Source organism: Cyprinodon tularosa, unplaced genomic scaffold, assembly GCF_016077235.1.
Source record: "Cyprinodon tularosa strain WSP-4 unplaced genomic scaffold, ASM1607723v1 ctg40, whole genome shotgun sequence".
Classification (NCBI taxonomy): Eukaryota; Metazoa; Chordata; class Actinopteri; order Cyprinodontiformes; family Cyprinodontidae; genus Cyprinodon; species Cyprinodon tularosa.
Genome location: NW_024039119.1, coordinates 3,584,063 through 3,597,768, shown reverse-complemented (window position 1 = coordinate 3,597,768; position 13,706 = coordinate 3,584,063). Strand labels below are relative to the sequence as shown.

The 13,706-nt window shown below is 41.8% G+C and overlaps 1 protein-coding gene across 4 annotated transcripts in view; it reads left to right on the top strand.

Moving 5' to 3' along the window:
* Positions 1 to 8,552, top strand: part of elmo2 (engulfment and cell motility 2) — a 49,403-nt gene extending 40,851 nt beyond the window's left edge. For all 4 annotated transcript variants that reach the window (XM_038298124.1, XM_038298122.1, XM_038298123.1 and 1 more), the window contains 6 exons: positions 826 to 989; positions 3,889 to 4,001; positions 7,149 to 7,256; positions 7,345 to 7,427; positions 7,508 to 7,585; positions 7,846 to 8,552. In XM_038298124.1, coding sequence (XP_038154052.1) covers positions 826 to 989; positions 3,889 to 4,001; positions 7,149 to 7,256; positions 7,345 to 7,427; positions 7,508 to 7,585; positions 7,846 to 8,046 — 747 coding nt within the window. In that variant the 3' untranslated portion in view covers positions 8,047 to 8,552. The remainder of the gene's footprint in view (positions 1 to 825; positions 990 to 3,888; positions 4,002 to 7,148; positions 7,257 to 7,344; positions 7,428 to 7,507; positions 7,586 to 7,845) is intronic.
* Positions 8,553 to 13,706: the final 5,154 nt, after the last annotated feature.

Genomic DNA, 13,706 nt, shown 5'->3' with positions numbered 1-13,706 from the left:
TGTTGGAATAGTCAATATCCCTCCGCCACCGGAAACGGAAATGGGGCCTGTTTACACTTAGTTGTAGTCTTTTCGCTTCACTCTGTGTACTCCGACGTCGAGGTGCTAACGTCTCTGTTAAACACTTTAAAAAACTCTGAAAATGGAATACGAAAGGTGGATTCTTGATTCTCGACGTCGGAGTACACAGAGTGAAGCGAAAAGACTACAACTGTGTAAACAGGCCCCATTTCCGTTTCCGGTGGCAGCGGAATATTGACTATTCCAACAGAACTCAATGGGATTTACAAAATGCTAAATAAAACACTACAGGAACGTTTTTTCTTTACGAAACGTTTTTTGGAACGTCATTGAACAGCGCTGACGACCCGGTGAGTAGCATATTTTAAAAAAAGAACGTTTAAGGTTGTTTTAAGGACATTATCGGACATGCACTATGGAAGCCATTCTGAAGCAGCCAGGGGGGGATTCTAAATGAGCCAAAAAGCAGAGACAGGACCAATTGTCAAAATTTTGGTGTCGATCATTCGATTTCATCCTGGACACTACAGAAAATGGGCTAAAAGTGTTAAAAACCGGAATTCTCCTTTAACTCTTTCATGCATGTGTTCCATGTGTTTCATACAGAAACATATGGAACCACCAGTTTCAGTATGATCATGTTTTATTCAAGTTAAAGTTATTCAAATTGACTAAATTAGTTTAACAGAATCCAACATATAAAAAAACTAGAGTTCAATAAATTGGCATTTGAACAAGTCTTAGGTTTTTATTGCATTAGCCCTCATCTTTAATTATGTGTGCTTATGTGTTAACCTTCCACAGGTGATGCAGGTGGTCCGGGAACAGATCACCAGGGCTCTAGCGATGAAGCCGTCCTCTATAGACCAGCTGAAGAACAAGCTGCGATGCCTCAACTATTCTGAGATACTGCGTCTGCGGCAGTCAGAGAGAATGAGCCAGGATGACTTCCAGTCTCCTCCCATCATGTGCGTCACAACTTTTATCTCGTTATATATTGGTGTTTGAAATTTTGCCAAATTCTTTATCTAATAGTTTGACTTAGGGCTGGGCGATATGACCTCAACTCAATATCACAATAAATTGGGCAGTTTTACCTCGACAATGATAAATGCACGATCAGAAATAAAGGGATGTGCAGGAAATGCACCTCTCTTGTAAACATTTCTGTGCAAAGTTAACAGAGGCATTTGCACATCTTTGAACACAACAGCGTGGTTGGGCTGTAGGTGGTGGAGGTTAGATTTGTTACTTTGGGTAGTCCCAACAGCTTTCAACTTTGCATATCGTGTTCTTTTGCTTAAAGGAAAATTCCGGTTTTTAACACTTTTAGCCCATTTTCTGTAGTGTCCAGGATGAAATCGAATGATCGACACCAAAATTTTGACAATTGGTCCTGTCTCTGCTATTTGGCTCATGCAGAATCCCCCCCGGCTGCTTCAGAATGGCTTCCATAGAGCATGTCCGATAATGTCCTTAAAACAACCTTAAACGTTCTTTTTTTAAAATATGCTACTCACCGGGTCGTCAGCGCTGTTCAATGACGTTCCAAAAAAAGTTTCGTAAAGAAAAAACGTTCCTGTAGTGTTTTATTTAGCATTTTGTAAATCCCATTGAGTTCTGTTGGAATAGTCAATATCCCTCCGCCACCGGAAACGGAAATGGGGCCTGTTTACGCTTAGTTGTAGTCTTTTCGCAAGGCCCAAGTGTTTCTGCTTCACTCTGTGTACTCCGACGTCGAGGTGCTAACGTCTCTGTTAAACACTTTAAAAAACTCTGAAAATGGAATACGAAAGGTGGATTCTTGAGGAGGACATATTGGACTTTGAGTTTGGCGGTAGAGGATACCGTCGCCAACTAGTGGTCTGGAGTGTGCAACGCTTCAGATTCGAACGGGAAGTGGAAGTTTATAAGCGGTTGTGATGTATCGGAAAAAATAGTTCTGGGATTTACAAAATGCTAAATAAAACAAGACAGGAACGGTTTTTCTTCACGAAACTTTTTTTGGAACGTCATTGAACAGCGCTGACGACCCGGTGAGTAGCATATTTTAAAAAAAGAATGTTTAAGGTTGTTTTAAGGACATTATCGGACATGCACTATGGAAGCCATTCTGAAGCAGCCAGGGGGGGATTCTGCATGAGCCAAAAAGCAGAGACAGGACCAATTGTCAAAATTTTGGTGTCGATCATTCGATTTCATCCTGGACACTACAGAAAATGGGCTAAAAGTGTTAAAAACCGGAATTTTCCTTTAACATCTACGGCATAATTTTGGTGCCTCTGATCTGACCATGCAGCGAGAACAATGTGCATCGTTTAAACACGCACACCCCCGCTCAAAACCGGTCTGCCGAGCACTCAACTCCAATGCGCTCTTTACTTCTTCTCTGCGCGCTCAGCGTCATCTCTGCTCTCACTCGGCTCTTCAGGATTAATTAATGTAATTTTGTTTACAGCTGTGTTAGACACTTCTTCACTGGGCTCATCCGCCTTTCTATTTGTTTACGCTTCTGACTGTATCAGTGGAGGGAGGTGATTCCCCGTATCTTGTGTGTTAAAAAGAAAAGAAAATACCAGCGACCAGCGTATAGAGCTAGATCGGTCTCAGTTTTCAAAAATTTGCATATGTGATCCATAAATTCACAGGACAAGATACACACACACATGTTGTGTCACAATATCCTTGTGGGGACCTTCCATTGACTTCCATTCATTTCCCACTAATTTATATGGCCTAACCGTGACCTTTGCCCTAACCCTAACCATTACCGACACATACCTATCCCTAAACCTAACCTAAACTCAATTCACACCTTAGTCCTACACCTAACCCCCACCCCAAGAAGAGAAACTTTCCTTATGGGGACCAGTTGTTGGTCCCCACAAGTACCTATGAGTCCCCAAAATGTAGCATATTCCTAGGAAATTGTCCCCACCAGGTATTAAAGACATGGCCACACAGCACACTTCACTCAAGCACACAAGATCCACACATGCACAGAACAAGAGTCACTAAAGTATTTCTGGTCCATAAACAATTATAAAATAAATAAACAGTCCCACTGGTCTTTAAACTTCATTGGATTTTTGTGTGGATTTTTGAGACTCCCCTGACGTGCCTCGATACACAAATGCATTTTTTTTAACCAGGGGATGGTTTCCCACCAATCAAAAGAAACTACTCCATGTGGGATGACACCACCAGATCCCAGGACTTATTTAGTAGATACATTCATTCCAAAAAAGTTTAAAAACAAACCACTGGACATTGTTTCCAAGTTTGAAAACGTTTCGCTTCCCATCCAGGAAGCTTTTTTTAATTAAAAATGTCAGAATTAGTGTTGAGTCAGAAGCTTTAATGAGTGGCTCAAAACAGATCCCACATCCTCGGTATCAGGCAGATACGGAGGATGTGGGATCTGGTATCATCTTGTGTGTTTGTGTCAATTGTTCTGTGCGTGTTTGAATCTTGTCCTCTGCGTGTTGGATTTTTTTGTGCTTGCATGAATCCTACTGTGCATGTGTGGATCTTGTCGTCCTGTGCATGTATGAATCACATATGTGTATCACATATTGTGAAAATTGAGACCGATCTAGTTCCATACCAGCGCACCCAGGCAGAACAGCAGAATTTTTTACAGAATTTACCGACATGGAAAAATTTGCTCTGTTTATCGTAGTGAGTGATAGTAATGGTAAAAATCTGGTTTAACGCCCAGCCCCACAGTATGTAGTTGGGGCTTCACATCAAATCGACGTGTTTTTATTCATGTCTTTTATGTTTTTTATTCCTGTGTTGTATTTGCACTTTGTTTCCTCATGTATAAGTTTATTCCCCTGTTCCTTCTTCTGTGTTGGGCTGCAGAGAGCTACGGGAGAGAATTCAACCCGAAATCTTAGAGCTCATCAAGCAGCAGCGGCTCAACCGGTTGTGTGAGGGAAGCTGCTTCCGTAAACTGGGGAACCGTCGAAGGCAAGGTGAATACAGGACAAACTGCTGCAACCTGCTAGCATTAAAGGAGAAGCCCGGTCAGCAAGAAAGAATCAATGGATCATTATCAATACCTAAAACTAATAAATTTGCGGTGATAAAATGAATTTAGCGTTATTCAGTAAATAAAATAATAACAATCGTTATCATCGTGATCACTGAGTCTGGGAGCGCCCATTCTATATATAGTCTATATATAGAAGAATGTTTTCAAGATGACTTGGATAATAGCGCGTTGTGACAAACACCAGATACAGCACTGGGACTTGATCAACAGCCGATACCGCACCGTGACGTCACAAACCTGTAGGTGGCAGTAGTGTTCTTTGACAAACATGGATGCCTCCAGTAAAGCACATTTAAATGAAAATTACTCCTAATTAAAAACACATAATTTATTGAACAGTATGTAATATTTTTTTTTTTTGTGTTTACAGAAGTTTGAATTCTGAATATAACCGGACTTCTCTTTTAAGGACCTTCATCACAGATCTGCTCACCAGCTCTTCTATTTTGTAATCTTCAATGCAATACGTCTTAAAGGAATAGTACACCCAAAACATGATTAGCCTTCATTTTCTACTCACCCCCATGCTGAACAACACTCTGGAGTACTTTTTTGATATCTCAAATGCATCTGGAGATCTGGGAGGCTTCTTGCTGTCTGCTGACATTCAAATAATGGAGGTCTATGGCGCCCGAGGCAGAAAGGTCCATAAAAGTCCACAAAAAACGTGTCAATATTCCTCCATACTGCTCGTCCAATGTATTCCAAGTGTCCTGAGTGGGTAGCATCCAGAATTTACTCAAAACGAAGTCATTTAGAATGTTTTTAGAGCATAAACAGTAGTGTATACGATTTCCTAAAAGCGCGTTCACGAGTCTACGGAAACCGCGGCAGACCAAACCAGATGAAAGTGCGCATTCAGCTCGGCAAAGAACTCATGCTCTTCCTCAACACTGAAGTCCTCAGACATTTTTCTTTCATTGTTTCTTTCTTTGCACAGGTAAACAGCACATTTCTTCTTCTACGCTTGCATTATCGGCAGAGCAGACGCTGAATGCGCACTTTCATCTGGTTTGGTCTGCCGCGGTTTCCGTAGCGTCGTTAACGCGCTTTTAGGAAATCCTATACACTACTGTTTATGCTCTAAAAACATTCTAAATCACTTCGTTTCGAGTAAATTATGGATGCTACCCACTCAGGACACTTGGAATACATTGGACGAGCAGTATGGAGGAATATTGACACGTTTTTTGTGGACTTTTATGGACCTTTCTGTCTCGGGCACCATAGACCTCCATTATTTGAATGTCAGCAGACAGCAAGAAGCCTCCCAGATCTCAAGATGCATTTGAGATATCAAAAAAGTACTCCAGAGTTTTGTTCAGCATGGGGGTGAGTAGAAAATGAAGGCTAATCATGTTTTGGGTGTACTATTCCTTCAACATCTCTGATATTGATTTCCCAGGTTATTTAATTTCTCAACACACATTTTTTTAAATTAATCAATTCTGTTGCACATATCAATTAAAAGGAGTAATAACATGCTATTTTATTCAATCAATCATTTTTAAATTAATTGCAAATTCATTTTCTATCACTTTTTGGAGAAACAAAAATCAACATTTATTTAGACCCCTTTTAATAAGCGCTTTATTTCTTACAACGTTCCTTACAAGAACTTGACTAGTGTCCTTTTTTGTCACAATACCAGAGCCAGGTTGTAACAGTCCTCCAACCAATTCAATTCATTTTAATTAAGTTTATTTCTATAGTGCCAACACATGTCATCTCAAAGCACTTTACAGTTCACCAGATCATCCAATCAAATTGATTCAAAGTTTTCTATCTAAGGAAAACACACTAAACATGCTTGTAGCGACAGTGGAGAGGAAAAACTCCCTTTTAACATGAAGAAGCCTCCAGCAGAACCAGGCTCAGTGTGAGACAGAAGCAGATAGCAGCCAAAAAATAGTCCTAACTGACATCAAGGTCTGACAATAGCACTGGGATGTTTTACAATTGTTGAAATGGTCTAACCAAACACATGGATAATTTTTCTAGCTTAAAAATCTTTGACCCCCATACCATACTGTAACTGGTCGGTTACCGACCGTCACTCAGGGCAGGAGGCTTGGTGACGTAGGGAAACTGTTGCAGCACAGCAGCTGCAGAGGGTGAACATTTCACACAACTTCATGTCAAAAAACCTGAACTATCCCTTTAAGACTGCCATCAGCTCACAGAGGCAGGTGAGCCAACTAAGCAACTTTTCCCCTATATTTAGATACCTTTTCAGACCCGTCACAACATTTTTTCAGAACAGTAACTAGGGATAAATCTAGTGACCATTTCCTGTCTTGTTGTGGACTTTGGTGACAACGTGCAAGCAAGTGGGTTTAGTTTCTTCAGCGAGAAGCGGGAGAGTTAGCCCCTCCCTCCTGCAAACCACAGTCAGACGCTGAAGCTGCGACTCTCCTCCGTTTCCCAACTGAAAATGAGCCACATGTACACAAAGCTTCTCTGTCAGGAGGTGCCTGGCTGTTTGTTTCCTGGAAGGGGCCGCCTTTTACAGTTGCCTTTTGTATCTCTGCCTTCTGTCTCCTTTGCTGGTCCTTGGCTGGCCCTTCGATGGTCCCCTACAATTCCTTTTGAAATGTTAATATTTGTAAAATATTCTTTCTTTCATGATTTGTGGAAATTAAGATCTAAAGAGAAGCACCATCTCCTGGTCAGACCTTGTAATTCAGTGAAAAGGTGGAGTCAGAGTAAATAAACACTCCATTGGCTGTAAGTTGGAGGAGATTTCACTGGGAGTTGCAGAGAAGTGGGCTGCAATTAGGCTGGTGTTTGACTGGGAAGGGCCATTTTGAATGGCTGCTACTGTACCTGTGACATATTTGGGGCCTCATGTATGTTAGAAATGTTCAGAATGAGCTTGGAGAGAAGTTTACATGTTTGTATTTTAAAAGAAACTGGTCACAGGAACATTTATTACACATTTAGCAGAATTGTAACTTCAACACGTTTTAGCAACACAATATATTCTTCACTTGCTGCTAAAAACCCCTGAACTGTTCCACTGTGACAAAACATTTACAATTATTCTGTTGTGTTGTTTTTTTTGTAGAGAAGTTCTGGTTCTGCCGATTATCTCTTAACCACAAAGTTCTGCACTATGGGGATTTGGAGGAGTCACCTCAGGGTGAAGTGCCTTTTGAGCTGCTAAGTGACAAGAGTAAGATGCACTATGTTGTGGTGATTCTCTTACATCCGGATCAAAGAACAAACCTCTCTACTTATTATTTTCTTTCCTCTTTCTTTAGTTCCTGTCTCAGACATCAAGTCTGTGTTAACAGGAAAGGACTGCCCTCATATGAAAGAGAAAAGTGCTCTGAAACAAAACAAGGTGCATTTCTGTCTGTTCTCTCATGTCTTTTGCTCACTGCTGCTGCTGTTGTTGTGGCTGAATTTGTTCGGTTGTTTCAGGAGGTGCTGGAGTTGGCCTTCTCTGTCCTCTACGATCCGGATGAGACCCTTAATTTTGTTGCACCAAACAAATACGAGGTAAGTCGATATTTCTAAGCTCTGACTTTTTGCTGAAGTGTTTTCAGTCTCAGTGGTAAAAAGAGTGAATTCAGCTCTAGCCTGTTTTCATAGTCTGCCTTTATCTAATGGCCTTGGCTGGATGCAGTAATGTTTGGAATTGGACCCTTTACCTGATCCCCTGGGTGTAATCCCCTTTAGAGCCACTGGGGTCATTGAATTTGGCTGTCACTCACCAAAGCTCCTCTGTGTGTGTTATATGTGTGTGTCCATATGTGCAGTATTGCATCTGGACCGACGGGCTGTGTGCGCTGCTGGGCAGAGAGATGGGCAGTGACCTGACACGCAGCGACCTAGATACCCTCATCAGCATGGAGATGAAGCTCCGCCTCCTCGACCTTGAGAACATCACCATCCCAGAAGCCCCGCCTCCAGTGCCAAAGGAGCCTAGCTCTTATAACTTCACCTACAACTACAGCTGAGTCATATGTATACTTCAGAGTGTGCTCGAAAGCCATGCATGTATATGTTGATTTAAGAATATATATGTTTACTCATCTTTTGATGAATTTAGCTGCTTATATTTATAACAGCTGATTTCTTTATCTTCTATCAAGAACTTAACACACGTTTATGAAGCAGAGTCAGATTTGAACAAAATGGGATCATAGATTAATGGTGAGGTCAAAGATTAAACTGCTAAACAGACGGGAACCCTGGTAGCATCTTCATATCATGTAATTAACATGTAGAAAATGGAACTTGCAGTAAAATAATGAAAGTGAAGCTAAATCAGACAGTGTGTAGTAGCCATGGAAACTGGAGATGAAAGGCCTTCTGTTGGAGCTTCAACCATGCTGCTTATCTATGGAGTGAATTTTGTTTAATTATTGCTGCATGCAAAGAACATGTTTATAAATGGAAACTAAAAAGAATAAATAAATACAGAAATAGATCTTAAAAAAAAAGTTTTATTTCTGCATTAAATAATAATTTCTCCCAAATGTTTTTTTTAACTTTCTTTAGAAAATTTTATGTTTTCAGTTTTTTCCATATTAAATATCAAATTAATTAAATAATTAAATAAAATTAATTAAAATCTCTTCAGTCCCTATTTGAAGCTTTCTATGGAGAGAGGAACAAAGATGCGTATGTTACACGTTTCAGCTTGGTTGAAACGATTGTAACGACTGATGTTTATTGATGCTTCTCCTTTCTTCTGAGTGGAAAACCTGTAAACAGGAAAAGCTTCAGTGAAGGAAGGAACAACCGCCATCTTCTTCCCCAAACTGTCTAGCCACATCTGGCGTTTCCTGCTCTTGGAGCTCCTTGTTAGCCTTCAACATGAACTTATTTTCTTCATCTAACTTATCCTCTGCTTCAGGAGGAGGTGGAACTAGAGGCGATGATTTACTGGTCAGTGCCGTACTCTAAGGGCTCCATAGGAGAGGGCCACCTCTCCTCATCCTCTTCCACATGGCCTGGCTTTTGGCCCCCGTTTGCATTTCTTTCCGCTATTTCTGCTTTCTCGTGTTTCTCCTTCTTTTTGTCTTTTTTTGCATCATATTCAGAGCTCAATTTTATTAAGTTTTCTTTTTATTGACTGTATAAATAAGTAATTCTAATCTCCTTCTTTATGGCTCATCACACACTCGCAACAACAAAGGTAGCTCCTGGCCATTTCATGCTTCTGACGCATAGCCTCTGCAACCGTCAACTCTGTCTCTGTGCGCGACCACAACCCCCGCGCACAGGTTCTGCAAAGCGCACCTCAAAAAAATCCTGACTACGCGTCAGACGGTCGCAAACCCGCACAGACCTCAAGCAGAAGTGTGCAGACAAAAAGCAGCTGTGATTGGTCCTTGCTATGCCTTTCCGGCTGTCTGTGGGGTCGTCCTTCTTGATTCGGTGCCGGGGTGCGCCATTTTTAAAATCTACAATGGAAAACTACGACAAAAGGTTCATCGAGGAGGTTTGGAAGTACAACCACTTGTACGATGCCTCAGACAAATTATATAAAGATGCCAAAGTCTTTGCCAAAACAAAGTTCTCGTGACAATCCGCCGAAATTCTCCCGAGTTCTCCAATATGCTCCGCCTTGCCCTTTAGCAGGAAACTGCTGTGCGTCCCTAGAAATTCAAGACTGATGGTGCAGAAGCATACCAGCAAAACTGGTTCGCGACCAGACCCAAGCGACATTTACCCCAGGCTCACACCGACTCCGGTCTTACCGTTGCGGTGCGGTGGGTGCGGCGCCGCAGTGATTCCAAGTCATTAAAAAGACGTAAACCTCTCTCACCGGCTGCTGAGCTGTCCGGCTGCGGTTACCGAGACACTCCGGCGCTGCAGAAAATTCCGCAAGAAAGCTATCCTTGCGGCGTGCCGGAGCCCTCCGCAACAAGCTCTCGCAAATCTCCTTATTTGGGCCGTGTTATCGTGTGAAGTTACGTGAACTCAAGTGAACTTCTGTTAAATCTCCGGACCTGTTGCCGGAGCCGCAGAGCCGCACCGCACCGTAGTCAAAAGGGCGGTGTGAGAGGGGGTGTGTGGGAGTTGCGGTCTCCGTCGGCTCGGTAACCGCACCGGAGCCAGTGTGAGCAAGGGGTTAATGTGTGCGGTTGCAGAAGTCTAATCTGCCCTTTAGTATCCAAAATAACCTGACTGAACAAACATTTTTTTTAAACACTGACTGCAAAATTTAAAGAATTAAAACAGAAGAGGGAAGAAAAAAAATCTTAACACCAAAACCCCAAAAGTTACTTAAAAATTGAGGGATTGCAAACATCGAGAGGTTGCAATTTTTTAATTACTGTATATATTAGTAATTAAAATCTCCCCCTTTATGGTGCATCACACCCTCCCCAACAAACAAAGGTGGCTCCTGATACTTAGTATCCAAAATATCCTGACTGAACAAACATTTTTTTTTTTCAAAACACTGACTGCAAAATGCAAGAATTGAAACAGAAGAGGGAAGAAAAAAAATCAAAAGCACAAAACTTAATAAATTGAGGACTTGCAAAGTTTTTAAAGTTTTCTGGGTATTCTGCACCACACAAGTTGTTCTGTCAGGGGGGACAATAGTGTGGTTTCTACCCACTCTTATTGTGACTGGATCATCATATGTCCTGGGAGGCACCTGGATGAAAATCACAATGGCCTCAACCTGCTACTCCTCTATTCTAAAAGCATCACGGAGGAGACTGATCACTGTGGTAACCGCCTCACCTGAGGACTCCTTCCTTTTGATGATCTTCTCAAGTACATTGGCTCCTAGAAGGGGCTGGGGCACACAGGCTCCTTTCTCTGACTGACAAGGAAAGGAGCCTGTATGATCAGGTTGGGGTCATTGTTTCCTGCTAAGTTGACAGTGAGCGCCACTCATCCACTGTACGGTATTGCATGGCCTTTAACTACATGGACACTGACTTCCTCCTCTAATAGTTCAGAAAGGGGTCTCACTGTATATTTTGAAATGAGTGGCAGTCCATTCTTGGTCGATTATACTCACTTGCAACCCTGAATCACATAAGGCTGTAATTGGGTAGCCACCAAGCAGGCATTTCAGCAGGCTTTTCTTTCCAACCAGGGGTGCTGTACAGGTGACTGTTCCCTGGCTGAGGGGTGTATGAGGCCGCTGATGTTGTCTTTGTTTGAGGCTTCTTGCTATCTGACTTGAAGGTTGATCTGCTTGGGACTGGAATTGCTCGCCGATCTCTAAGTGTCCCTCAACAGAGACCGAGTCCACTCACCCTACGGCTTGACTCACTTCAAACACCCAATCACTCTGTGCCCTCCTTCTCCTCATCTAAAGCAGTGGTTACACTCCTGTGAGTTCTCCTCAGTGAACCTAGGGAAGGGGTGGGCAATTCCAGTTCCTGGGGGCCGGTGTCCTGCAACTTTTAGATCCATCCTTGGTCCAACACACCTGAATCAAATGGCTGGGTGATCTCCTCAGTATGCAGTCAGTTCCTCCAGAGTCTTCTCAATCATCTAATTCAGAGGTCTTTAACAGGGGGTCCGCGACCCCTAGGGGGTCCACAGAGGTACTGCATGGGGTGCTGAACGTTTTGGTTGATTACTTTTTTTTATATTCTCCCTGCAATTTTTTCCACTAATTAAAATGTCTTTAAATCCACATTAACATGAATTCAACACACTGCAGTAAACAGATAAATGGAGGCAGAAGATGTCTTTCAGTCATCAATGGACACATTCAGCGACACACAGGAGCTCTTTCAAGCTGGGCACCGTTTCATTCACAACACCTGTCCCATCAACCAGGAATCACAATCAGAAATACTTTATTAATCCCAGGGATACATTACTTTGGTTAAATGACTCCATCTGTAATAGAGGGACTATAGGACCAGTTTGATAGAACACAATTTCAATTGTCATGATTTGTGGATGTTAAGATCTAAAGAGAAGCATCGTCTCCATGTCTGTAATTCAGTGAAAAGGTGGAGTCAGAAAAATATGCAAGAGGGGGTCACTCCAGTGGCTGGAAGGGGATTTCGCTGGGAGTTGTAGGGAAGTATTTCTGCCATTCGGCTGGCATTTGACTGGGAAGGGTCATTTTGAATGGCTGCTACTGTATGAAAAATTTCTGGAAAAAATTATTTTTCTATTTCCATTTAATTTAATCTAAAAAAAAATAACCTAAAATTTAGCCACAAAACCCAAAACCTTTTGATTAATTAAAAAGCTTATTTTTTCAAGTTTTATTCCTGGATTGCATTATTTTTCTTATTTCCATTTAGAAATGTTTTTTATCCTTCCAGCAATAACGGAACAAAATTCACTCCATGCTGATCCCTCCGGATCTACAGTACAATAAATCTCTGCACCTTCTCTACATTAAAGGAATAGTACACCCAAAACATGATTAGCCTTCATTTTCTACTCACCCCCATGCTGAACAACACTCTGGAGTACTTTTTTGATATCTCAAATGCATCTGGAGATCTGGGAGGCTTCTTGCTGTCTGCTGACATTCAAATAATGGAGGTCTATGGCGCCCGAGGCAGAAAGGTCCATAAAAGTCCACAAAAAACGTGTCAATATTCAGCGTCTGCTCTGCCGATAATGCAAGCGTAGAAGAAGAAATGTGCTGTTTACCTGTGCAAAGAAAGAAACAACGAAAGAAAAATGTCTGAGGACTTCAGTGTTGAGGAAGAGCATGAGTTCTTTGCCGAGCTGAATGCGCTGGTTTGGTCTGCCGCGGTTTCCGTAGACTCGTGAACTCGCATGCGCGCGCGTTTAGGAAGTCCTATACACTACTGTTTATGCTCTAAAAACATTCTAAATGACTTCGTTTCGAGTAAATTCTGGACGCTACCCACTCAGGACACTTGGAATACATTGGACGAGCAGTATGGAGGAATATTGACACGTTTTTTGTGGACTTTTATGGACCTTTCTGCCTCGGACACCATAGACCTCCATTATTTGAATGTCAGCAGACAGCAAGAAGCCTCCCAGATCTCCAGATGCATTTGAGATATCAAAAAAGTACTCCAGAGTGTTGTTCAGCATGGGGGTGAGTAGAAAATGAAGGCTAATCATGTTTTGGGTGTGCTATTCCTTTAACAGCCAAACCTGTCAACATTTAGCAGCTGTTCTTGGATCAGAGCTATGGAAGCGTAATGCATTCACCAAAGAAAAAAAAAACCTGACAGCTTATCTCATAATTACGAGATCAGTATCTCATAATTATGAGAAAAGATCTCATAATTACGAGATAATATCTCATAATTACGAGATCATTATCTCGTAATTATGAGATTTTTTCTCGTAATTATGAGATAAGCTGCCAGATTTTTTCTTTGGTGAATGCAATACGCTTCCGTACAGAGCTGGCTGTAAGCAGATACCAGAAATACCAGAACCCAGCTAAGCGTCCTCATCTGGCCTTACCTCTGATGTTACCCTATAACAGCCCTCCCTCTCACCTTGTTCTTGGCTGCTCTTCAGTGTCCACTCTATGTCACTTTAATCCACCAGATTGCATATTTCAGTTTTTAGTTGTTAATGTATAAATGTCGGATTTTGTTTGTGATGATGTCGTGTTTGCAGAGCCCTGGTAAAATGGCAGATGATTGTAACGTAGCAAACTGGAACTTCTTTCTGTTTTTCTTGC